Genomic DNA, 24,581 nt, shown 5'->3' with positions numbered 1-24,581 from the left:
TAACATAGCACGTTGGCCTGATAATGCACATAATATGGCGAGGGAATTTCTAATGAAGGGTGAATTTCCTTCTGTGTGTGTATGTGTTCACAGTACTTCCGTTAGTTTGGATGCTTGTCGTCATTTGAGAGGTTATTTTTAAAGTTGCCAAAAAGTATGTCCCGTTTCTCCTTGACAACTTCTAGCACAGCCAGCTTCTTATAATCATCTTTCTTTCCCATGATCAAAACTTTAAAATTACCGGTACCACAATTTATTATACCGTCAAGTTCGCGGCGGAAAAAAATAAGCCTTAAAATCATGGAGTATTGTACAGTTTGTACATGGAATAAACTTCATCGGATCACTCATTCGCAAAGACTTTTCACTTTGCAATTTGTGAATTTGGGATCTGAAGAATACCCCGTTTTTGACATCTGCTTGTATAATTCCTGCCTTTTTCTATCAGTTCTGATTTCGCCAATCCATTATTAGTAGTAGTAGTAGTAGTAGTAGTAGTAGTAGTAGTAGTAGTAGTAGTAATGAGAAGTAGAAACAAGAAAAAAGAAAGGTCCTAGAAAATTTTGTTCTTTTATCCCTTCCTCCTTTTCTTCCTTCCGCACACTCCCCATCCCTCACCGCCGCTTATTTTGTAGTTCATTGGATAAAAGTGGGTTGTATACAATGAAGCTTATCAACATTCGTAGCGCCTTATTTTAAAAGTACTACTGAACAAAACCGTGTTATAATTTTTGTTTTGTGATTAGATGTATGGGTCCAGTTCTGTAAGAATCATTTAGTTTTCCCTCCCACGTACTTTTTATACTGAATTTTTATCATGTACTGAAAGAAAAAGAGTATTCTCACCCGTTCTAAACCGACGACATTTAATGCTAATCGGATTATTCACCTTGCATTTCACTGATACATGGATTGATTAGAAGACGTCAGAAATACACCGCAAGCTAAGTTATGTATGGATAGATTGTGACTTGTACAGTAAATGTAACTCATGTAAAGCACCGCTGTAAATCAGAGGATTAGCATATTAGTATCCACCCGGTAATTTTATTCCGATCCCAGTCTCCGCCCATTCGACTGAAATTCTAGCTTAAGTGCTGAATCAAGGTATACTCAGCCTTGTGAGGGAATCTGAAAGAAGGAGATTTCCACTCTTATTGTCTGCTATTCCAGAAGGAATATGTTGCGGTTCCCTACTGCAAATTGAGGTGAGTCCTACGATGGTACCTAATACGTATGAATGTGCTTCCCAGTCTTTCTGATGTAGCTCTACGTTAATGTTTTATTACCAAGAGGCACACAAATATGAGAGACAGCATAAACATGCGAATAAAGACCATCATGTTCCATTTCCAGAATAAAAACCAAAACAAAGGAAAGATATAAATTTACCTCAATTTCAGGGGTTTATATCGAAGTATTTACTAGTCGGCTGAAATGTACAGATATTAAAACAAAGGGTTACACTAGGCGAGGTTAATGATGTACTTGGTGGCTACATACACTTCATAAGTAGGGCTTCAAGAAGGGACTGACTTAGCTGCGAGTGAACTCAGGCTTAGAAGGCTTGATCCATGTTCTCATCTAGTCCATAGGACCCAATCCGGTCGTCAGCTTATAGGGATTAAAGATGTTTCTACATTTGAGTATTTATTAGCAGAATTACTTTTCTTCTGTCAATTATAAATTAGATTCATTCGTTTTGATTTATTTCATTTCGAAATAAAATTTCACCAAGGCAACCAAACAGTGATCCTGACCAACACTACCTCAAAACTAATTCCTTTAATCTAATTCTAGGAGAAGATTCAGGATCAAGGCCAGGTCATGGGTTAGGGGAAGCGAGCCTGCTTCTAACCCAGATTCGATTTCTGACCAGGTCGGGGATTTTAACCATGTTTGGTTAATTCGTCCAGCGTCATCCTCATTTATATACATCACATATGCCCTATATACAAGGGGAAGGGTAGTAGGAACAATGTGAACAGTTATAGAGGTATATCTCTGTTGGATTCTTTGAGTAAAATATATACTGGGGTGGGCGGAAGAAAATGAAATTTTGACAGATTACCAAGGTGGATTTAGGAAAAAGAAAAGAACAGTAGATAATATAATGATAGTAAAGACTATTCTAGAAAAGTATAAGAATATGGCTAGAAGTACGGTTTATGTAGCAGCAATAGATTTTGAGAAAGCTTTTGACAAGGTGAATAGAGAGGCCCTATTAGAGAAATTAGGCAGGCTAGGGATTTCGAAGAAGATGTTGAGGGCAGTGGAAGGAATATATAGGGTTGTCAGGTTTTGTGTAAAATTGGGAGAAGGGAGACTGAGTGGACCATTAGAGTCCAAGATAGGTTTAAAACAAGGATGCAAGTTATCGCCAATACTGTTTATTTTCTTTATCAACGATATTTTAGAGGGGTTTGGGACAGAAAATTGGGCTGTGCCAGTAATTAATGGTTTAGAAGTACCAGGACTGATATTTGCGGATGATGTGTTATTGATGACGCTAACTTCAGGGGCGATGAATAGGGCCTTAAAGTCAGTGACGCTATTTGCGAGGAAATGGGGATTGAGAATTAATGGAAATAAGTCTAAAATATTAGTAGTCCAGGTGGACAAAAGAAGGAAGATAGAAGGTAATTGGGTAATTCAGGGAGAAAGATTGGAACAGGTAAGGAAGTTGGAATATCTAGGAGTTATTTTTAATGATAAAGGAACTTGGAGTGACCAGATCAAAAGGGTGAAATATAGAGGATTGGCAGCCTTAGCCTCAGTCAGAAATTTGCTAGTCAAATACCCGGGGATCAGTTATAAAACACTGAGGCTAGTGTTCAGGTCGGTAATCGTTGGGAGGGTATTATACGGCTCAGAAGTTTGGGGGCTGGATGAGAAAAGAGAGGAACTAAGAAGGATTGTTAGTAGCTTTGCTAAGTTAGTAATGAGCTTACCGAGGTGTACAGCAAATGTAGGGGCGGAATTAATGTGTGGGGAGGATTTGGAATCAGAGGGTGTGAAAAGAATAGTTAGATACTGGATGATTTTAAAAAGACAGGAAGGGGGGAGGGTATTACGGGCAGCGTATGCACAGCAATGTAAGAGCATGTATAAGGGTGGATGGTTAGAAAAAATAAAGGGATATTTGGAGAGGATAGGATTAGGACACCTGTGGGGGGAGGTTTGGTCGAAGACAGAAGTGAGAGGGATGAATATACTGGAAAGGAGAATTAGAAATATCCATAGGCAGAAACTATTGGGGGAAAGCAGACTAAGAAATTCGCTGACTGTTTTGACGAAAATAGAGGAGATAGCAGGGTTGAATATTAGATACGTCGACAGGTCAAAACGATATGGGATGATGTGGTGGCTTTTAGGTTTGCAAAGGAATACAGGGTGGATACAGGGGAGAGATAAGGCAAGGTGTGTACTTTGTGGAGATGTGAATGATGATTTCCACTTGCTAAGAGACTGTGAGGTAACGAGGGGGTTAAGATATGGATTATTGAGTGCCGAGCATCGGGAAATATTGGGGAGAGGGGATGAGAACGCAATCCTGAGATGGATTATTAAACAATGGGAAAAAGGGGGTGAATCGAACAGGTATTTTTGTGCGACAAAAAAGGCCTGCGAGAGTAAAATGAAGGAGAGTGAGTTAGAGGGTGGGCAGGGGAATAGGGGGATGGAATAGTTATGTATATAAGGGAAGGGGATAGTATGATAAAATTCTAATGGATTAGGGAATATAGGGACCGAGTACTTAGTTATGTGGAGTTGGGTAATAAGACAGGATTGCATGGTCTGTTTGTTTTAAAGTTAGCTGGAATGCAAGTGCTGAAATGCTGAGTGTTGTTTGATTTATTGATTAGGTGTAGGTCAGGAACAATAATGTGACGCAAGTACAGAGCATAATAAGGACACTGGATGAACATTGAGTGAGTGACTGCTACAGCTAATGACTGCTAATTATTCTGATTATTATTATCATTATTATTATTATTATTATTATCATTATCATTATTATTATTATTATTATTATTATTCTTTATTATTCATTTTACTCTGCATGTGAACATGTATAGGGGCGAAGTCGCCTGTTATGTTCAATAAATATATGTATGTATGTATATACATCACACAACCAACCACCACAGACACACACGATAGTGAATATATCCATATCCATAAGGTTGGCGTCAGGAAGGATATCCGGCCGTAAAACGAGGCTTAATTCATACTGGTGCGTGGCCCAGAAAATGATTTCATGAAAGTAGATATTGATAATGCATTGAACTATGGTCCGTTGAAAGAATGAAATATAGTTGGATTTTTTCTGACTTACAGCTGTGGTGAATAGCGCAGTGTTTCAGCTACTTATTTTCAGCTCAGACGTCCGAGATTTGAATCCTGGTCAAAACTGAGGTGAGAATTGCAAGTGAAAAATCATGGAGCATCAGGAAGGGCAACGACTTTAAATATTTGATCAAAACCCAAGAGGGCCTCCGTGGCTCAGGCGGCAGCCGGCCGGCCTCATACCGCTGGGTTCTGTGGTTCAAATCCTGGTCACTCCATGTGACATTTGTGCTGGACATAGGGAAGGCGGGATAGGTTTTTCTCCGGGTCCTCCAGTTTTCCGTGTCATCTTTCATTCTAGCAACACTCTCCAATATCATTTCATTTCATTTGTCAGTCATTTATCATTGCCCCAGAGGAGTGCAATAGGCTTCGGCAGCCGGCGCAATTCCTATCCTCGCCGCTAGATGGGGGCTTCATTCATCCCATTCCTGACCCGGTAGAATGACTGGCAACAGGCTATGGATTTTCATTTCTTTCAAAACCCAAGATGAACTTGGGTGGCTCCTGTGGTAGTGCAACAATCCATTAGGGCCTTGAACTGCCAGTAACATTGCCTGCATATGTTGGAGTTCCAAGTGATCAGCGTGAAGACATCCTCAGCCTATTGTTTAGTTTTCATGAACGGTTCCACTGCCTCTCCTATTGAATAACTCTCAGTTGGTCTCACGAAAACGAATGAATGAAGCCCGTTCCAGTCCTCAGTACACAATGCAAATTCCTGGCCGGGAATTAAACCCAGGGCATGCGAGTAAGAGGCACGCACGCAACCCCCTACGTTATGGAACTGGCCAGGGTAGCACCAGTTGCCCCAACAATGACTGTAATGAAGGAATGTGTGTCTGAAATTACATCACTATAATAGGTACATTGCTGTGCATCAACAAGATAAACTTGTATGAACTAGGTCATGTGAACGAATCATGAAGTCCTTCTATAAGTTTCTATCTGTTATTGATCGCGTGCCAAAGAACAAAGAACTTGTGGATTGTGAATCTCTTGGCCTCGACAGTTCTGTAGACCTTTCAAGAAGTTGTGCTCTCCCAGGCACGCTGCATGTGTCCTCGGCGCCCTACATACAGCATCTCCACTCTCCCCTCAGATCGTCATTCTCCCAGTACTTACAGACACCAGCCACTCTTACATTATTCATATTCCTAACGTGGACGAGTCAGGTTTTTGCTCGAACGGAGAGAGTTTCGTGTCATTCTCTCTTCAGTGTAAACTATCTGATATAAATCAAGATCAGAGAACAATGACTACAGGGAGAAATTAATGTCTACCTTTTTAATTATAGAAAGTTTCTTGCCATTAATTGTAAAAAATAACAAGTTGTTCTTGTTCTGTTTCGATCTAGAATCACGACTTTTATCTACTTATAGTTGAGATTTTGTAAGAATCAGTCTGTTAGGTCATCATCCCAAAGGCTTGTTGGATCCTCAAATAGTACCATCAAAAGTTATGTTGTTATACGGAAACCGCTAGAACCGATGGCGGCGCCATGATGAGGCGTACTAGGCAAGATGAGGAGTGAGTTAGTTTGCCATTGCTTTCCTCACTGGGACAGGAAATGCTACTGCAGCACTGCCAGTCCTATGAGTAGCACCTTTCATTACACTCAGGCACACTGGTTGTATGAGGGTCATTCAAAAAGAAACGATCCGGAGACTATAAAATGAAAACCGCTGAAAGTAGCATAATGCAGTTGCCTGCGGAAGAAGGAGCGATCTCTATAAAAGCGCTGAGGTCGTAAACTCGCCGCCGAAGAGACATGAATGCAGAGCGAGCACGTGCACGCGTTGATCGTCCACTGCACCCAGTCGTGCTGTAAACAGTGAAATGGAGGCTTCAAAAGAAGAGCGGAGGATGTGGAGCGTTTCCTGACAGCAAAAGGAGTGAGGGGTACGAAAATTCATCGAAGAATGGCGTAAGTGTACGTAGAACACTGCATGTCCGTTGCAAGGGTCAAACCATGACACAAGCGATTCAGGGAAGGGCGCATGTCGTTGGCCGATGATGCACGGTCTGGGACACCACACCGCATTATCGATGTCATTGTGCAGCAGGTGGATGCCCACTTTATGCAAGACTGGTGAGTTACGGTAGCAGCGATTGCCGCAGAGGTCGGAGTGAGCGTCAGAAGTGTTCACACCACCATTAAGGACAGATTGAAATTTCACTAAAGGTGCGCCCATTGGATGCCTCAGTATTCAACCAACACAGGAAGCATGTCGAATGGGACTCTATCTTGAACATCTGTTGCGCTTCTGTTCCTGTCATGAATGGTCGCTGTAGAGGAGACATGGTGTCATCACTTCGAACTCGAGTCAACACGACAAAGTCTCCAGTGGGAGCATGCAGGGTCGTCGCCACCCAATACATCCAATGTGAGCTAAAGACAGCTATGAGAGGCAAACGATTTTCCTCGGACACCGATGTCAAAGCAGTACATTCGGAACTGGTTCACAACGCAGCTTCAGGAATTTTACGAGACGGCCATTCGCCGCCATGTGTCGCAGTGGGACAAGTGCCTCAACAATGCTGGGCAAACATTTGAAATGACGGTACAGGTCCTCAGCGTCTTGGGTCTGCATCACCTGTGATGACACCCATTATGCGAGGAAGGCCACTAAATCGCGGCCGTGCTTTTTGTCATGAATTTGAGCATAATAATTTCATGCCCACGTGCATTGAATGTTATCGCAGGCAAGGTATATCAACAGGCAAAGAACATCGTATACTCAAAAATAGTTACAGAGCGAATAACCACGTAACAGCTTTGCTGACAGTATTGGAGAAATAATCTTATATCCTTTCACTAAATTGAAATATGTTTACACAATCTCAATAAACTAGAGTTATTGCCCCAGTAAGGCACTAATAGCTTAGGCTTAACTGTCAGTGTTCGCACCAATCACTAATGTGGTTTATATTTGAATGCAATAATTCCCAGTCACTCATATTTTGAATTACTCTATAGATTGCGTGGTATCGTAATAGAACAGGTAGTTGCTTGCGTGAAATTTTGACGGAAAATCATTCATAAATAGAACAAAATAAAGGTCCCAGAAATTAATCTTGTGAAAATATAAACGTAAATTGGTAAGACCAGAAAATAAGAATCTCGTATTTAACTCAGTGCTGTACCTTCTCGAACGGGGCTAATAACCAAGAGCTCCCGAGTCTATAAACGAAGAAAGAACAAACCTTAGAACTCATAAGTATTTGGATAATAACTTACCTCCAGTATCTCAAACTGAGTAATAAGCTACGAACAGAGCATCTACATCAGAGGCGCCTCCTTCGCCACACCTCTTGTTCTTTAAAATGAACAATATAAACTTTCACATATATTGTCTGTCTAGTACCCCACTGGGGTGTGGTATTCTTTCAGATCGCTTCAGATTAATATCGTGATAGAAGTGATTTAATCAGCACCCCACCCAGTGACTTCTTTAACCCAGCCGCCTTCTTTATATTCAGCAAGTAGATGATATAATATGAGTTATGAAATTATAGAGAAAGTTACAAGATATTCAATAAATTAAATACACGACTTAGAAATCTTTAAACAAACAATTACGAGTATGAATTCTGAATCATATAGAAATCCGAATATGAATACTGTATTTCGAAAAATTATTTTATTTACGGAAACTTATTGTGTGAAGCAGTCGATGGATGCTGTACCTTAACATGCAGAATTGAAAAGGAATCAAAGTGAATGTTTAATATTGTATGAAATTGTTCAAATTATGCAAACAATAGAAATGTCGTACTGTGCAGTAAATCCCCGATTATACGTTCTTGCTTATTGCACTATCCCTTGAAATATTATATTTTTGACTGGCCTCGAATTTCTTCTATATATTTATTCATTCATTCTCTTATAGCTAAGCCTTGTCGCTGCAATCAGAGATTTCTGTAATGAGAAGTATACTTTAAATAAGAACCACAGATCCTTCTGGTGGCCAAGATTTTGAAACAGGACTCCCTTGGTCATCCTTTTCACCTCTTGCAAACAACTTTTCCTTCGGAGATGTTGCTAAGGAGGTCTTCATGTTTAATAATGTGACCCACGGCTTTTGCCTTCCTTCCTTCCTTCCTTCCTTCCTTCCTTCCTTCCTTCCTTCCTTCCTTCCTTCCTTCCTTCCTTCCTTCCCTTTAATGAGGCTTCTTTTTCACCTATTTCTTAGAACTAATGGGTGTCCAACTCGTACGGGTCATTCTTCTCTACATCCACATTTTCTTATACCTGTCTTCTCCAGTCTCCAGCTTTCAGATCCATACGTGAGTACACTCCAGGCAAAGGTGTATATAAAGGGGTTGCATTATAAAACGCCATTTCATTTAATCATCATCTTATTCTCCTTCCACTTCCTGCACACCGTGGTGAGATGTCGCACATCCCTGTTTATACAGAGTGTTTCCGTGATGATACAGATTTTCAGGAACGCTTGAAACGGACCCATCACCCAGCGCACACCGGTCAAGAATCCCAACCAGTCGCAAATCCAAACAAGGTAGACTCACCAAGACGCAGTAGAATCGACCGGCGTATATGCACTTCAACCAAAGCAGACAAAAGGAAAGATCCAGCTAATGAATGAAAGAGAATAAACGAAAAACATACTTTATTAAAAGCAAAAAGGCAGCAAGATAAATCAAAATCAAGCTAAATAAACTGGACGGACCTCAAACGAAACATGAGAGAAAAAATACGGTTGCTCACAGGCCAAACGATGATTAGGTAAGATGCCTGGATTCCACTCGTCAAAGTAATAAGTCAGGATTCATCCCCACGCACACACCTCTCATGAATCGACCAGAAGCCAGCAATGTTTCAACTCGCTTCACCATATAAAATAGCTGCCTCTGTGGATCAGTGGTAGAGTGTCGGCCTCCGGATCCCAAGATAGCGGGTTCAAACCCGGCAGAGGTAGTCGGATTTTTGAAGGGCGGAAAAAAAGTCCATTCGACACTCCATGTCGTACGATGTCGGCATGTAAAAGATCTCTGGTGACACATTTGGTGTTTACCCGACAAAATTAATTAAATCTCAGCCATAGACGCCCAAGAGAGTTTCGGTTTACTCGGTCTGCTATCTAGTGGGCCTAGAGTAAAACGGAACGTCGAAATTGACGAGCAGACAGCCAGATGGCGTCAACTTGAAATGTCTGCACACGGTAGCTGAGGCCATACGATTATTATTATTATTACCATATAAAATAATCACATAAATTTGATAAACCCAAACTTCACGAACATAAAAGACTACTGGATCCTCTTTTTACGTGTGTTTTTATAATGCGATAAGCATACCCCAGAAATAAGAAGACGCTCCCGCAAATCAAAAAAAATCACGGAATCTCTAAATAAAATATCAAAAGTTAAGAAAAGAGAAGCGTTACAGGCCCAAACTCGGAGAGAAAAATGTGATCTGCGCAAATCAAGGCATAAGATGGAGGCCGCACTGAAATAAAAAAAGGTAAATACACGGAAAGCTCCACGTCGTCTTGCAGGAATAAATACAATTAACAGGAAGATACGGAGCTAGAGGAAGAAACTCAAAATATAATAAGAACGTGAGGAGAAAAGCAGCCAGAATTGAATTAACGCCAACGTTTCTCCCCGCAGCGCGATAACCCATACCATTCTCCACTCACACAAATGAACACGCGATCAGGAGCCACTACATATGAATGAAAACTCATAAAGGAGTCGAACTGTTCTCGCAGATCAAGGGATATACATTTGGTGGTGGTTCTAACAAAATCAAAACTCTTCACACCCAATGTCAAAAGGCATTGCACCGGGCGAGTTGGCCGTGCGCGTAGAGGCGCGCGGCTGTGAGCTTGCATCCGGGAGATAGTAGGTTCGAATCCCACTACCGGCAGCCCTGAAAATGGTTTTCCGTGGTTTCCCATTTTCACACCAGGCAAATGCTGGGGCTGTACCTTAATTAAGTCCACGGCCGCTTCCTTCCAACTCCTAGCCTTTCCTATCCCATCGTCGCCATAAGACCTATCTGTGTCGGTGCGACGTAAAGCCCCTAGCAAGAAAAAAAAGGCATTGCCACATCCAAAGCGCCATAGCAGGTTCAACCTCACAAACCAACGTCATAAAATAACCTCCTGCTATTAACTCTGGAAAAGTACCGAAGTGGACATAATCAAGGCACAAGACAGTGAGATTTATCGGGCAGGGTCCATTAACTACACATGTAGAAAAATCTCAGGCGCAGAAAACGAAACGGCATAATAGAAGGGCTCCCCGTTCATATAAGCATGCACTCACACACATAAAAAAACAACCATGCGTCAGGCACTGCGAGGGAGAAATCCGAAAAATTCCATGAAGCGAGGAAGAGACAAATATAGAAAAGATAATATTTCTAATTCGATGCAGAAAAAGTACAATAAAACTGATTGAAATGCAACTTACTAAAAAAAAGGCCCCAACGAAACATGCCAAGAAGTCATGGTAACCACAACCAAGACGATTCAGAGCATAGGAAAATTGTCAGAACAGTTAAATAAAATATGACCTTATTTATGTAATCCAGAGATAAAGGGAAAGAATGCAACACATCATAAGTGAGCCGTCACATAGACAATCGTTTGAAGCCAGTAAGACAGATAATAGCGCAAAAATGCTGCTTGATACGTTAAGGTCTACATTTTTCTCTACCGGCGAGTTGGCCTTGAGCTGTGAGCTTGCATCCGGGAAATAGTGGATTCGAATCCCACTGTCGACATCCCTGAATATGGTTTTCCGTGGTTTCCCATTTTCACACCTCTGCGGAGGTTCGGACCTGCCTTCGGGCAGAATAACCCTTACCTTACCACACCAGGAAAATGCTGGGGCTGTACCTTAATTAAGGCCACGGCCGCCTCCTTCCAACTCCTAGGCCTTTCCTATCCAATCGTCGCCATAAGACCTATCTGTGTCGGTGCGACGTAAAACATTTTTCTCTATCAGCAATAGGACAGAATCCCCAGAGAATACACAACCAGAGGTGAGAAAGGAATATAAATTATTCGCGAGCTTGTAATCTTGCTTGCTTCTGGTGAAGGAAACGTGGCATACATAAAGAATATAGTGAATACAGAATAAAAGAGGTAACTTAGATATAACATGAACAAGACAGTTTTCAAATGCAATTCCAGAGGCAAAGACTGGCTCACGCTGGAGAAGGGTATATATTAAATCAATTTTAAATAGGAAACCCCGTCCCGGAATCGTCTCACTCGCTGGGTATAAACCAAACTTGTTCTGGGATATTTACGAACGTACAGTATATTTAAAAGACATCTTTGTGTGGAGAACTAATACCTTTATTTACCTGTACTGCATGCACACGCTATGAAGACATATATAATAGCTGTTCAAAATAGCGCCTCCAGCTTTGATAACGTCGCTGTAAGTTCTACGTATCCGGTCAAACACCCCTGGCATCTCTGACGTCGTTCTAACATGTCACTGATAGAGAGGATGCTTTGCAGGAGCTCTGTTTTCAGTACCTACAAGTGTCCTGCATACAAGATTCTTCCAATAACAGCGCAAAAAGAAATCAAGTGGGATGAGATCAGGTGGACGAGGTGGCCACGTAAAATGATATCCCTGCCCACTTTTCCGGGAACATCTGACTTAAGTTCTCAAGTAGCATGTGAAAAGTGAGATGGGGCCGCATCCCGTTGAACCCACTTGCGTTGACAAACATGCAACCTATGAAAAATGGCGTTGGCGCATAAGATGTGACTGAGACGTTTGCGGACCGGTGCTCGCGGTCTTAAATTGATAAAAGTGCCCTTTTCCAACATCCCTGAAAGTATGGATCATCATCAAGGAAACTCTCTGTATACCTGGGTATAACTATCCTTTATAAAGCGACCTTTTGCGCTCTCTTACCCACTTAATAGAGGAGGTACATCTTTATGGGACAAATAATTGCATTTTTCAATTGTTTTATTCTTTATGGAAGATAATTTCATCTTTAAAATAGAACAAATATTTATCTCTATTACTTTAAAATACATGATTTGTAAATGGCCATGTATGTCACTTGCTACGTCGCACTCTGACACATATGTGTTATACACTTGCCACAATTCTGAATTTTACACAAACTTTTCACTATAATTCAAAAACCATTGAAGATGTGTATGAAATTTTGCATGGTATTATATTTAAATTTTATGAACAAGATTCTCTAGGCTCTTTCCTCTATCACAATTATTTCAATTTTCTACATAATTCGTAGTAAAAAATTGGAAAAACTGACATTAAAGGGAACGAATAAAAGAAATCCTAAGGACTATCTCAGAGATTCTAAAGTATGTTGTTGATATAAAGTCCTTGAATGATATCAGGAAAACGAATTGCGAATATATTCCATTAAATAGACCGTCGGTCTTCTTAACTGAGAGGTCAACGTAATGGTCCTAGTTTTATAGGGTACTGTGTTCGATTCACGGAAGGATCGGATATTTGAACCGCGTCTGTTTTATTTTTATGGCTCGAGAATTGAGCGTTTGCGTTCGACTCAACACAACTCTTCACATACACACAACTAGCTGCACTATTAACTGCCACAGAAACACACAACAGTGAATGCATCTATCCACATAGGGTTGGCGTCAAGAAGGGTATCCGGCTGTAAAATCGGGTCATGTGCAAATGTGCGGCACAATTCTCACCTGCAACCCCACAGGATTGTAGGATAAGTGGAAGAAGAAGAAGAAGATTCAATTAAATTGTGTTTTATAGTGCGAACCCCATTTAGCTGAAAAATGTACAGGCCTATGCATTTTTTAAATTATAGGTAATTACAAGGCTCTTTAAAACATTAACCTAATTTCGTAAATTATAATGAATGTATTTAGTTATTATTTGTTAAACTATGAAAGGAATGGGGTATTGCTAAATTCAAGCTAGCTAAAGGTGTGTCTCTCACTGCATTAAAGTTTGGAAGAAATAGAAGAAATTTCTTCTTTGCTGTAAATGTCCGGCTCATTGGCCCAATGCTCAGTGTTGAGGCCTTCGGTTCAGAGGGTGTCAGGTTCGATCCGCGGTCCGCTTCGACATTTTAGTCGTGTCTGATTAATTCCTCTCATTCAGGGACTGGGTGTTTGTGCTTGTACCAACACTCTCATCTTCATACACACATAACACACCACTCTACTAACCACCACAGAAACATGTAATAGTGAATATCAACCCTCCACATAGGATTGGTGTCAGGAAGGGCATCGTACGTAAAACAGGGGACAAGTTCTCATGTGAGAAACATATCGCACTCATGACCCCAAAAGAGGATGGGTTAAGCGGTAGGATAATAATAATAATAATAATAATAATAATAATAATAATAATAATAATAATAATAATAATAATAATAATAATAATAATAATAATAATAATAATAATAATAATAATAATAATAATACTTCCTTGTCGTGAGTGCGATCACAAACCTGAAGAGAATTCCAACATCTGCCTGGAACTTAACGGCTACATACCTATGTTTACATTCCAGCACCTATTGCAGCTTATGTAAATCTCACCAAGAGAAGTTCGTACTGCACAGAGTCCAAATGGGCAGGCTAATTAGAGATTTCAGAAAACTAGTTTATAACACGCCAACGTACAAGATCAAGAGCGAGAGAAAGGGAAGAATGTCCTCTTACGACAGATTCCGGCAGCTGGCTGTGCACTTGCCCACTCCATTCCTCCTGCATACTACTTGAGAGTAAAATATATACCGAGCAAATGGCTGTGCGGTTTGGGTCACGTACCTGTCAGCTGTTATTCGGGAGAAAGTGGATGCGATCCCCTCTGTCAGCAGCCCTGAAGATGGTTTTCTGTTATTTCCCATTTAATAATAATGTTATTAGCTATACGTCCCACTACCTACTTTTCGATTTTCGGAGACGCCGAGTTGCCAGAATTTAGTCCCGCAGGAGTTCTTTAACGTGCCAGTAAATCTACCGACACAAGGCTGACGTAATTGAGCACCTTCAAATACCACCGGTTTGAGTCAGGGTCGAACCTGGCAAGTTGGAGTCAGAGGCCAGCGCCTCAACCGTCTGAGCCTCTCAGCCCGGCGGCTTTCCATTTTCACACCAGCCCAATGCTGGGGCTGTGCCTTAATAAAAGCCATGGTCGCTTCCTTCCCACTCCTAGCCCATCGTCGCCATAAGACCTACGGCATATCGTCGTTGCCGGGACAAAACCTCCTATGTGAAAATATTTTTAGAGATATACTGACCCGCAGCACATACATTATGAAGAGCGAGAATGCCTTGACAATACTGTACTCACACAATATTGCACCTTAGATGATAGAACCTTACCGGCCAAAGTTCTAAGCCAAAATATTTCACATAGGAGGTTTTGTCCCGGCAGCGACGATATGTTCCGGTGCGATGTAAAGCAAAATTGTTAATTAAAAAAATACAATACTGAATAACATCATAATGATGATTATGATGAAGATGATTGGTTACACAATGAGGCAATCAGTTCCTGAACTCGCTATTAAAATCGATTCAATTAGAGATTCCCACTGGCAGACTAAAATAAGATGAGCTGAGATGTTTGTTTTAAAAGTGGCAGTGGGTCCAATGAATATAAGATTCCTGTACTAATTTAAAATCAATAAACTTAAGAAATGAAATAATATGGAGTCAGAAAATGTCCTCTGGTGGTTACAGGCAAGAGAACTTATTGCAGTGCGTGTCTTTTCAGACAGACATGTACTCAGCACGATCTACGAACCACTCATCACTTTCCTCCTACCACTGCGTTGCGCAACCACATGCTCAGCTAGTTGACGATATCTGTACATCAATCGGAATAGAAAGTGCAACACTGTGAGAGGTTATAAGAGGCCTTAAAAATGTAGTGCAAAAACAATCAAAACAAACATATCCCATGCCGTAACGGCACTGAAAGGCCAAAACCTACCAAGTGATCGCTGCTCAGCTCGAAAGCCTGCGTGGTCAGCTGAGTGAGCCTCGAACCAGCCCTCAGATCCCGGTAATATTTCCTAACCTGGCTTGGAAATGAACCCGAGATCTCCAGTTAAGAGGAAGGATCTCTATCCCTAGACCACGGGCCGTCTGTTACGTTTAGTACACTTGTTGATATCCATTTGGAGTTAATTTTCATTTCATTCTATGAAGCGAAAAATATGTGTACAATTGGTTTGAAAAGTAATCATTTACATTATTCAACGCATCATATCACTGTGTATTCCGCCCATTATGCAGAGTTTCTCTGGTTCTCGAATGTGCGTAACATCAACTAGTTCAGTAGGAAATATGGTCAATTCTGTCGGGCGTGCAGCACATTAAAATATTGACTTGTCGAATGTGTTCGCCGGGTAGCCTATCGCAATAACAAACTGCACTATCCAGAATAATTGCATAGACTTATGGCAGATTTGAATCTCTTTGTGCATATTAGAACGGAGTGTATATTGTCAGTCTTGTGAGCCCAGTTAAGAAAAGAAGTTTATTTTCAATCCCAATATCGACGAACTGGCCTGAATTCGAAATATAGTCACCGCTGTGGAAAACCAGTCACAAGATCACTTGGTATCAGGTTTCCTGTTTAAAGTTACAGTATGTCTGTTTTGTTGACTTTATCTCACCTTAACCGAGCTCAGACAGAAATGTGTGCAGAATCACACGAGACTACTATGTCATTATTTTTCCATATTTTAATGTGAATTATTGCCTTTTTCTGTCTGCAGGGTCATACTAGTAGTGTCAGCGCTGGCGCTGGTGACGGCTGTTGACCATCCTGAGAGCAACGAGGCGGACCATGGCATTGCCGGCTGTGACTGTATGGAATACTGGGGCTGCGTCATGAGGTACGTATCAGACAAACTTTATTTGTAACAAACCTTATCATTCATTACATAGGAAAGGTAGCTCTGATGCCATTGTCCGTATAACACTGTTTGGTTTCATTGTGAAAGTAAACACATTGATTTTAATAGTAAATAACAGGGACTTACAGAGAGTAAGTCGCTGACTTGTTAAATATATCCATATTCTGTTTCGCTTAGACGAATGGAAGTGAAGTGTAAATATAAGTGTGGTGGATTAAGAAGTTGGCTGGTGTAAAAATGAGAATCTACGGAAAACTATATTGGGGGCTGGAAGCTTAGAGCTAAATGATCCGCACTGCGTAGCGAACCTGTTCGCTGATAGGCAGAAAATTCTTAAATTCTCATGACCGAAAGGAAGGAGCACATTATGTTGTGTGTGTTGAATCATCAGACTTTAGAGATTTTCATGTCTACGTAACTGCTGCGTCCTATATCTGTTCTAATCTGCTTGTCATGTTCATACCTTGATCCACCCCTACCGTTCTTACCACCTACACTTCCTTCAAAAACAAACTGAACAAGTCCTGGGTGTCATAAGACGTGTCCTATCATGCTTTCTCTTCTTCTCGTCGAAGTTCGCCAAATCGATCTCCTCTCACCAATTCGACTCAGTATCTCTTCATTCGTGATTCGATCTATCCACCTCACCTTCAGCATTCTTCTGTAACACCACATTTCAAAATATTCTATTCTATTTCTTCTTGCGATAGTTATTGACCATGTTTCACTTCCATATAATGCTACGCTCCAGACGAATGTCTTCAAAAACATATTTCTAAATCCTGTATCAATGTTCGAAGTGAGCAAATTTATTTTCTTAAGAAAGACCTTCCTTACTTGTGTTTGTCTGCATTTTATGTCCTCCTAACTTCTGCCATCGTTAGTTATTTTATTACCAAAGTAACAATATTCATCTACCTCCTTTAAGACTTCATTTCCTAATCTAATATTTCCTGCGTCGCCTGACTCCGTTCGACTGCACTCTATTACTTTTGTTTTGGACTTATTCGTTTTCTACTCCTTACCCAAGACTCCATCCATACCATTCAGCAATTTCTCCAGATCTTCTGCAGTCTCAGATAATATAACAAGATCATCAGCAAATCTCGGTTTTGATTTCCACTCCTTGGATTGTGATTCCCTTCCCAAATTCCTCTTTGATTTCCTTCACTGCCTGTTATATATAAACAATGAAAAGGAGGGGAACAAACTGCAACCTTGCCTCCTCCTTTCTGGATTGCTGCTCGTTTTTAAAAAAATCCCTTGATTCTTATCACTGCAGATGCAGACTGATTTTTATACAGATTGTAGATAATTAATCGTTCTCGGTATCTGATCTCGATCACCTTCAGAATCTCAAATAGCTTGATCCAATCCACATTATCATAGAAATGTCTTGCCTAGTTAATACACTGACGTTTATTCACACGTTGTCAATAAAAGGGTCCAGTTATATACTTTTACAATACAACGAGTTTAAATGGTAGCCTAGCAACCGCTACAAAGTCCCCCGTTCGTAAAGCGCGATTATTATCTGATGGCACGAAACCTTATTTGCGGACTAAATTATTTTTGTATGTGAACGAGTCCATGTGTTGCAGCGTGAGCAAGAGGGGAAGAACGTTTACTTCGCTAGTTGCTACGAAAGGGTTCACATTGGCTTCTGGTAACTGATTATCCTTGTCCGCGCTTCTCGTGCTGTCTGCAGGCCAGCTGGCAACCGCCTTAATGTAACAAGGATTCATTTCGGTCCCAGAAGCACAGCAGAAGTCAACTCTCTACTACCTTCTTCCCCCCTCCCCCCGAGCCCCGCGCAAGTTGGTGCCACCATATAGTTTTCGCATTCCATCACTATTTTCAGTAACTCTACCTTATTGTAACTCACTTGGCAGCGTGGATGGTTCTCTTAAGTTTTCTTTCAATCTACTGTTTGTTATGAACTAACTGAAAATAAGTATGTAACTGTGCAGTGGAGATTTGACATTTGAAATTTGAAGCGGCATTTACAATAGTGCAGTTATCTCTACAGGAGATGTTGGAAATGGCCTCCTATAGCCTGCAGACATCTCTGCACACGACGCTGTATGTTGCTGAACACCTTCTGGAGGGGGCAGTTGAATCTTACCCTCATTGAATTGAGTTGGGCCACCGAAAGATTTCAGAATTTCAGTGCAGTCACGTTCTGCTTTGATTGTGCCGTGGAAGAAAATTGTCCGTGTAACGCGCTGCCGACATAAGGCACACCATACCTGGACCTTCTTATCGAGCTGAGCCATTTCCTTCCACTCGCGGGATTGCCAACGTTCCAGACACGAGTGTTCTAACTGTTAATGTATCCGGAAAGACCATATCATTCCTAAATTCTACCGAGCTCGATAACTGCAGTCGCTTAAGAGCGGCCAGTGTCCAGTATTCGGCAGTCCTGAAGATGGTTTTCCGTGGTTTCTCATTTTCACACCAGGCAAATGCTGGAACTGTACCTTAATTAAGGCCACGGCTGCTTCCTTCCAACTCCTAGCCCTTTCCTGTCCCATCGTTGCCATAAGACATATCTGTGTCGGTGTGACGTAAAGCAACTCGTACAAAAATCTCTATAGTGTACACCGCGACGGGTGGCTCAGACGGTTACGGCGCTGGCTTTCTAAGTCCAAGTTGGCAGGTTCGATACTAGCTCAGTCCGGTGGTATTTGAAGGTGCACAAGTACGTCAGTCCCGTTTCGGTCGATTTACCGTCAGGTAAAAGAGCTCCTGTGGGACAAAATTTCGGCACCTCGGTATCTCCGAAAACCGTAAAAGTAATAGGACCTAAAACCAATAACATTAAAATTACTTATTCTACAATGTCAGTTACGTTTTAGACACACTGTACTAGTTGCCTTTCGGTGTCACGTACCAGTTTCTCTAACATGCAGATATAATAATTCAATTCATTTCTTTGAGTTCTTTCGAGAAGCATTATCTTGTTTATAGGTTATTTCTTTACATACATTAGTATTACACTATTGCATTTAAATCCGTTCATCGAACCTTTTGATTCTTTTTTTATTGGGTTTCCAACTGTATCTGGAATTAGCGTCATCATTTCACGACACCATGTTAACCATACACTGCAGTCCTTGCCATAATCTTCTGTCTGGGAAAACATGAACATAACATTAATACAAAGGACAAACAAGTAATTTCGCGTTTCTACCATGACTAGCCAATATACTTGACACTAGAGGAATGAGATCAGCATGAGCCTCAGAGGGTTGTTAGATATTAATACATTAGGGATGGGATTACAGGGTTTCGATTGCAATTGTGTTATTGCATTTTCATGAAATAACTTGTCAGGATATAATTTAATTCCTATTAAACTTGTAACTCTTTCCGCCCCTTCTTCTACTTCTTCTTCTTAATGTGTCATCTTCTAGCCAAGATTGGCGACCAGCATGGCGATATTAAATTTGGATGCAGTGACGCAGAACAGGGACATCGTGCTCAACACGTACCAGTTCGCGAGATTCTTCATCCAGAGTTCGCCGTCTGCCAGGTCCTCTACGTCTTTCTATTCCTCCTTGTAGATAAGTTGGAGGATTCTGCACTTATTATTCCGCATTATGGCCGAAGTATTCCAGCTTCCACATTTTGCTAGTCAACATGACTTCTGTTTTTCTTTTCCCACCCGATCCAACACTTTGGAATTCCGGATTCTGACCGTCCACGAAATGCGAAGCATCCGTCTGTACACCAACACTTAGAATACCTCCGGTCTCTTGCAGAGATTCTGAGTAAGTCTCCATCCCTCCATTTCATACAGCAACGTAGGCGTGGACCAAACGGACCCTTAGGTTCTGTTGTAGGTTGCGGTTGAGGAGCAGTTTCCTCATTTACGTGAAGATATTTCTCGTACATTCGATGCCAACGCGAAGTTCTTGGCTGCAGTCCTAATGCTCATTGAGGTATGATCCCAGGTACTGGTATTGGCGAACCTTAACGGTGGTCTAATTGCCGAGGGTGAGCTGTGCATGGACGTCCTACTATTTGCTGATGACCATGAACTGGGTTTTCTTAATGTTTATCTTCAACTCTCTGCTGTTGCAAGCCACGTACACTTTACCTAATAATACCTTAAGCTCCTGTGTGTTGTCTGCTAGCAACACTATGTCATCCGCGTAATGGAGGCTTTTCAGACGCTCCTCGTCGATACTGATGCCTATGGTAGATGGTTCTTCCAGTGTTCTTGTGAAAATAGCCTCTGAGTAAATGTTAATGAGCAGAGGTGATAATACACAGCCTTATCGAACGCCTCGGCGGATATATATATTTCTTCGGCAGGTTTTCCTCTATCTTGATTGCTACTCTCTGACCGCAATACAAGTTGGCAATGACCCGCATGTCTCGGATGTCAATCCCGGTGTTCCTCAGAATACCCATCCTCTTCCCGCGCAGGACTTTGTCGAATGCCGTTAGGTAGTCTATGAAACATTCACATACGTCCTTGATTTCCAAGCATCCTGCAGTGAACAAACTCCCCTCTTGATACAAGACTGTTGTGTCTTTTGCTTACTACTAAAAGCTTTCATTCCGTATCCTGATGTGGTACGGATAACATGATGGCAAGCATACTGGAAGCCATACACATTTTAGTGAAAAATGGAAGGGTATGTATAGGCACTTTAACACATTAACAGGTTCCAAAAAGGACATTCCACGGATCATTAATGAACAAGGGGAGTGTGTTTCGAGGAACTTCAGAAAGCAGAAGTATTGTTATCAGTGTGCAAAGAGTGTTGGTTACAGATAGATGAGGTGAATAATACTAACAAAGTATTAAAATCTACCTATGATAACAACGACATTTACAATATAATACAAAAGTTGAAAATTAGAAAAACAGCTGGAATTGATAAGATTTCTGGGGATATACGAAAGACAGCGGGTTGGGATATAGTAGCCTATCATTCTGAAGTACCTATTTGATTGATTGCACAAAGGAGCTATACCAAATGAATGGACAATTGACATAGTAGTCCCTGTGTATAAAGGAAAGGGTGATAGACATAACGCTGAAAATTACAGGCCAGTCAATTTGACATGCGTTGCATGTAAGCATTGGGAAAGCATTCTTTCGGATTATATTAGACATGATTGCGAAATTAATAAGTGGTTCGTTAGAAGGCAGGTTGGGTTTAGGAAAAGTTATTCCACTGCGGTTCAGCTTGTAGGATACCAACAAGATATTGCAGATATCCTAGCTTCAGGAGGTCAAACGGACTGCACCGCGATTGAGCTATCTAATGTATTTGATGCGGTAGTTCACAGGGGACTACTTGCAAGAATGAGTACAAATAGACTCAACAAAAGAGTGACTGAATGTGTGATTATATTTCTGTAAAATAGAACTCAGAGAGTTAGAGTAGGTGAAGCTTTATCTGATCCTGTAATCATTAGGAGGGGAATTCCTCAAGGCAGTATTATTGGACCGTTATATTTTCTTACATACAGTATATACACGATATGAGTAAAGAAGTAGAATTAGAGATAATCCCTTTTGCGGATGATGTATTTCTGTAGAGAGTAATAAAAAGTTACAAGATTGTGATCAACTGCAAAAAGACCTCGACAATGTTGTGAGATGGACAGCAGGCGATGGTGTGATGATAAACGGGGTTAAAAGTCAGGTTATGGGTTTCACAAATAGGAAAAGTCCTCTCAGTTTTAATGACTATGTTGATGGGGTGAAAGTTCCTTATGGGGATCACTGTAAGTACCTATGTGTTAGTATAAGGAAAGATCTTTATTGGGGTAATCACATAAATGGGATTTTATGTAAAGAGTACCGGTACAGATATCTGCACATGGTTATGAGGGTATTGTAGTAAGGATGTAAAGGAGAGGGCAAGACTCCAAATACGGTATGGCTCTAGTGCATGGGACCATCACGAGAATTGCTTGATTCGAAAAATAGAAAAAATCCAAAGAAAAACAGCTCGATTTGTTCTGGGTGATTTCCGACAAAAGAGTAGCGTTACAAAAATGTTGCAAAGTTTGGGCTGGGAAGACTGGGAGAAAGGAGGCGAGCGTTTAATAGAAAGGGGAGTTAGGGATTGGAATAACTTACCAAGGGAGATGTTCAGTAAATTTCCAAATTTCTTGCAATCATTTAAGAAAAGGCTACAAAAACAACGGGTATGGAATCTGCTACCTGGGCGACTTCCCTAAGTGCAGATCAGTGCTGATTGATTGACTGTCCTCCTACTAGAGGATGACTCCCTCTCTGAGGACCTGAGCTGTGTTGCAGTGATTTATTTTGATGTTCAGAGAAGGTGGGAGGGGAGTGGCCATGGCCCGGTATTTGTCTTAATGTGGAGAATGGAAAATCACGGAAAACCGTTTTCAGGACAGCTGACGGTGGGATCAAACCACCGCTTCCCCAATGAAGAGCTGTAAAGCCATGGTAAAGTCGTGACCACTGTTAACCGATGCTACTCTGTTCGGAAGGGTTCCAGATGCGTACTGCACCTCGTGCCCCAGCAGGCGGTCGATGTCTTTAGTAGTCGGGAGGAGAAGCCGAACCATGAATGTCGGTCGGGTGAAGTTTTTTTTTAATTCGGAACGTCTTTCGTGCAGGTGTTTCGTCAGTGTTCAGTTCTTGGAGGATGACATCTCCGCTGCCTCTCGTATCAGACAGCTCTTCGGTTGATCTCAGAAAGCTGAGTGAACCTCGTTCCAGCCTTCATTTCATAATTAAAAGCCTCATCCAAAACAATACAAACAAAGTTAATAACTAAGATTATTTCAACCTAAAGATATATTTTACGTGTAGGTTATATAGTCTGATCAGAACCGTGGTGTAGGTATACCGTGTCTGTCTCTTACCTGGAAGTCCTGACGTCGTTTACCAGCTCGTCCAACTATTTTAATCCTTCACCTTAGGTCACCAGTGTTACACTGGAAGGAAAATATAAACATTGTGCAACTATGGTACTCTTCGGAGTTAGCGAGTTATACAGGCTTACAGTGTACCACATTACTACATAAATATCCGGTTCCCAGTTTTCGTTCTCTCACAAGAAGAACCTATAAATTCGTATAAAGTAGTGGAATAAAGTTCTTATAGAAAAGAGATTTGACTGACTGAGTATTGTATATTTCAGTGGTGGAACTCCGTACAGCTATTGCGGCCTCTCGGAGTCGTCTGTGTGCTGTTTTGTTCCTCCTGGAGCCAAACCAGTGGGACTGTTCCCTCCCACTCCAGGTACCGCGACCACGAAGGGTCGTTGCGGACACAAGGGAGCGGACTCCGGTCGAGATGGGTATGCTGAGCCAGCCGAGTGGCCGTGGCATGTAAGTAGCAAGCCATTTACGATATATTTTAGTAGTAACAGTAATTGCCTGCCGTGAGTGAAACCTCCTTCGCGAAAGTATCAGAGGATTAAGTGCTATTCGCTCTTTCAAAGAAGCACTTTGGAGACATTTTATGCACCAATAAGAAACATATGTAAACTTGATGCTGGTACTCACAGCAATTGTATTGTCATGGATGCCCTGGTAGAAGCTTAGTTAAAAATTCTTAATCGCTTTATTTTTCAAATGTTATTAAATTGTGTGTACTACCTCTCTTTTTATATGTGGGTTATCAGTTTTAAGAATGTTTCCTTTTATTATATTTATTTTATTTCAACTTAATTTTATTTCATCACTTATCATTTTTGTATTATTATTAATTTAATTCGTATTTCATCTGATTATTGTAATATACGTATATTTCAGTGTCCTGGTTAGATCGAAGAGAAGGCCTGACGGCCTTAATCTTGCCAGGTAAAAGTAAAACATTACTAACTAATTAAGTTCTTACAAAGTGGACTTTAAATTTTATATGTCAAATACTTTTGGTATTTTTAGATTTTCATCCCACAAAATAATTTGGAATTTCCTGATTAAATCGGTGAATCAATTGTTAAGGGACTTGCTACACATTTTTGATTTTTACTAATTATATCCTGTACGTCGCCTTGACTGAATGGTCAGCGTAGAAGCCTTCGGTTCAGATGGTCCTGGGTTTGATTCCCTTCGGGAATTTTAATCCCATATGGTTAATTCCTCTGGCTCGGGGACTCAGTGTTTGTATGTATCCCAATACTCTCTTCATATACACATACCACAATACCAATCACCACAGAAATATGCAATAGTGAATACGTTCCTCCACATGTGGTTGGGCCGGACTGAGTAGCTCAGGCGGTAGAGCGGTGGGCAAAATTCCAGCACCTCGGCGTCTCCGAAAACCGTGAAAGCAGTTTGTATGGAGTAGAACAAATACTGTAACATTATTAATTAATACATG

The 24,581-nt window shown here is 41.1% G+C and overlaps 1 protein-coding gene across 1 annotated transcript in view; it reads left to right on the top strand.

Annotated features, from left to right (window-relative positions):
- Positions 1–24,581, top strand: part of LOC136875802 (chymotrypsin-like protease CTRL-1) — a 303,156-nt gene that overhangs the window by 213,769 nt on the left and 64,806 nt on the right. Inside the window, exons 2-3 of the mRNA XM_067149407.2 lie at positions 16,109–16,228; positions 23,392–23,581. Of these exons, the coding sequence (XP_067005508.1) occupies positions 16,109–16,228; positions 23,392–23,581 (310 nt within the window). The remainder of the gene's footprint in view (positions 1–16,108; positions 16,229–23,391; positions 23,582–24,581) is intronic.

Source organism: Anabrus simplex, chromosome 1 (genome assembly GCF_040414725.1).
Source record: "Anabrus simplex isolate iqAnaSimp1 chromosome 1, ASM4041472v1, whole genome shotgun sequence".
Lineage (NCBI taxonomy): Eukaryota > Metazoa > Arthropoda > Insecta > Orthoptera > Tettigoniidae > Anabrus > Anabrus simplex.
Note: the sequence above shows the minus strand (reverse complement) of the source record. Positions and strands in the feature narration are given on the sequence as shown.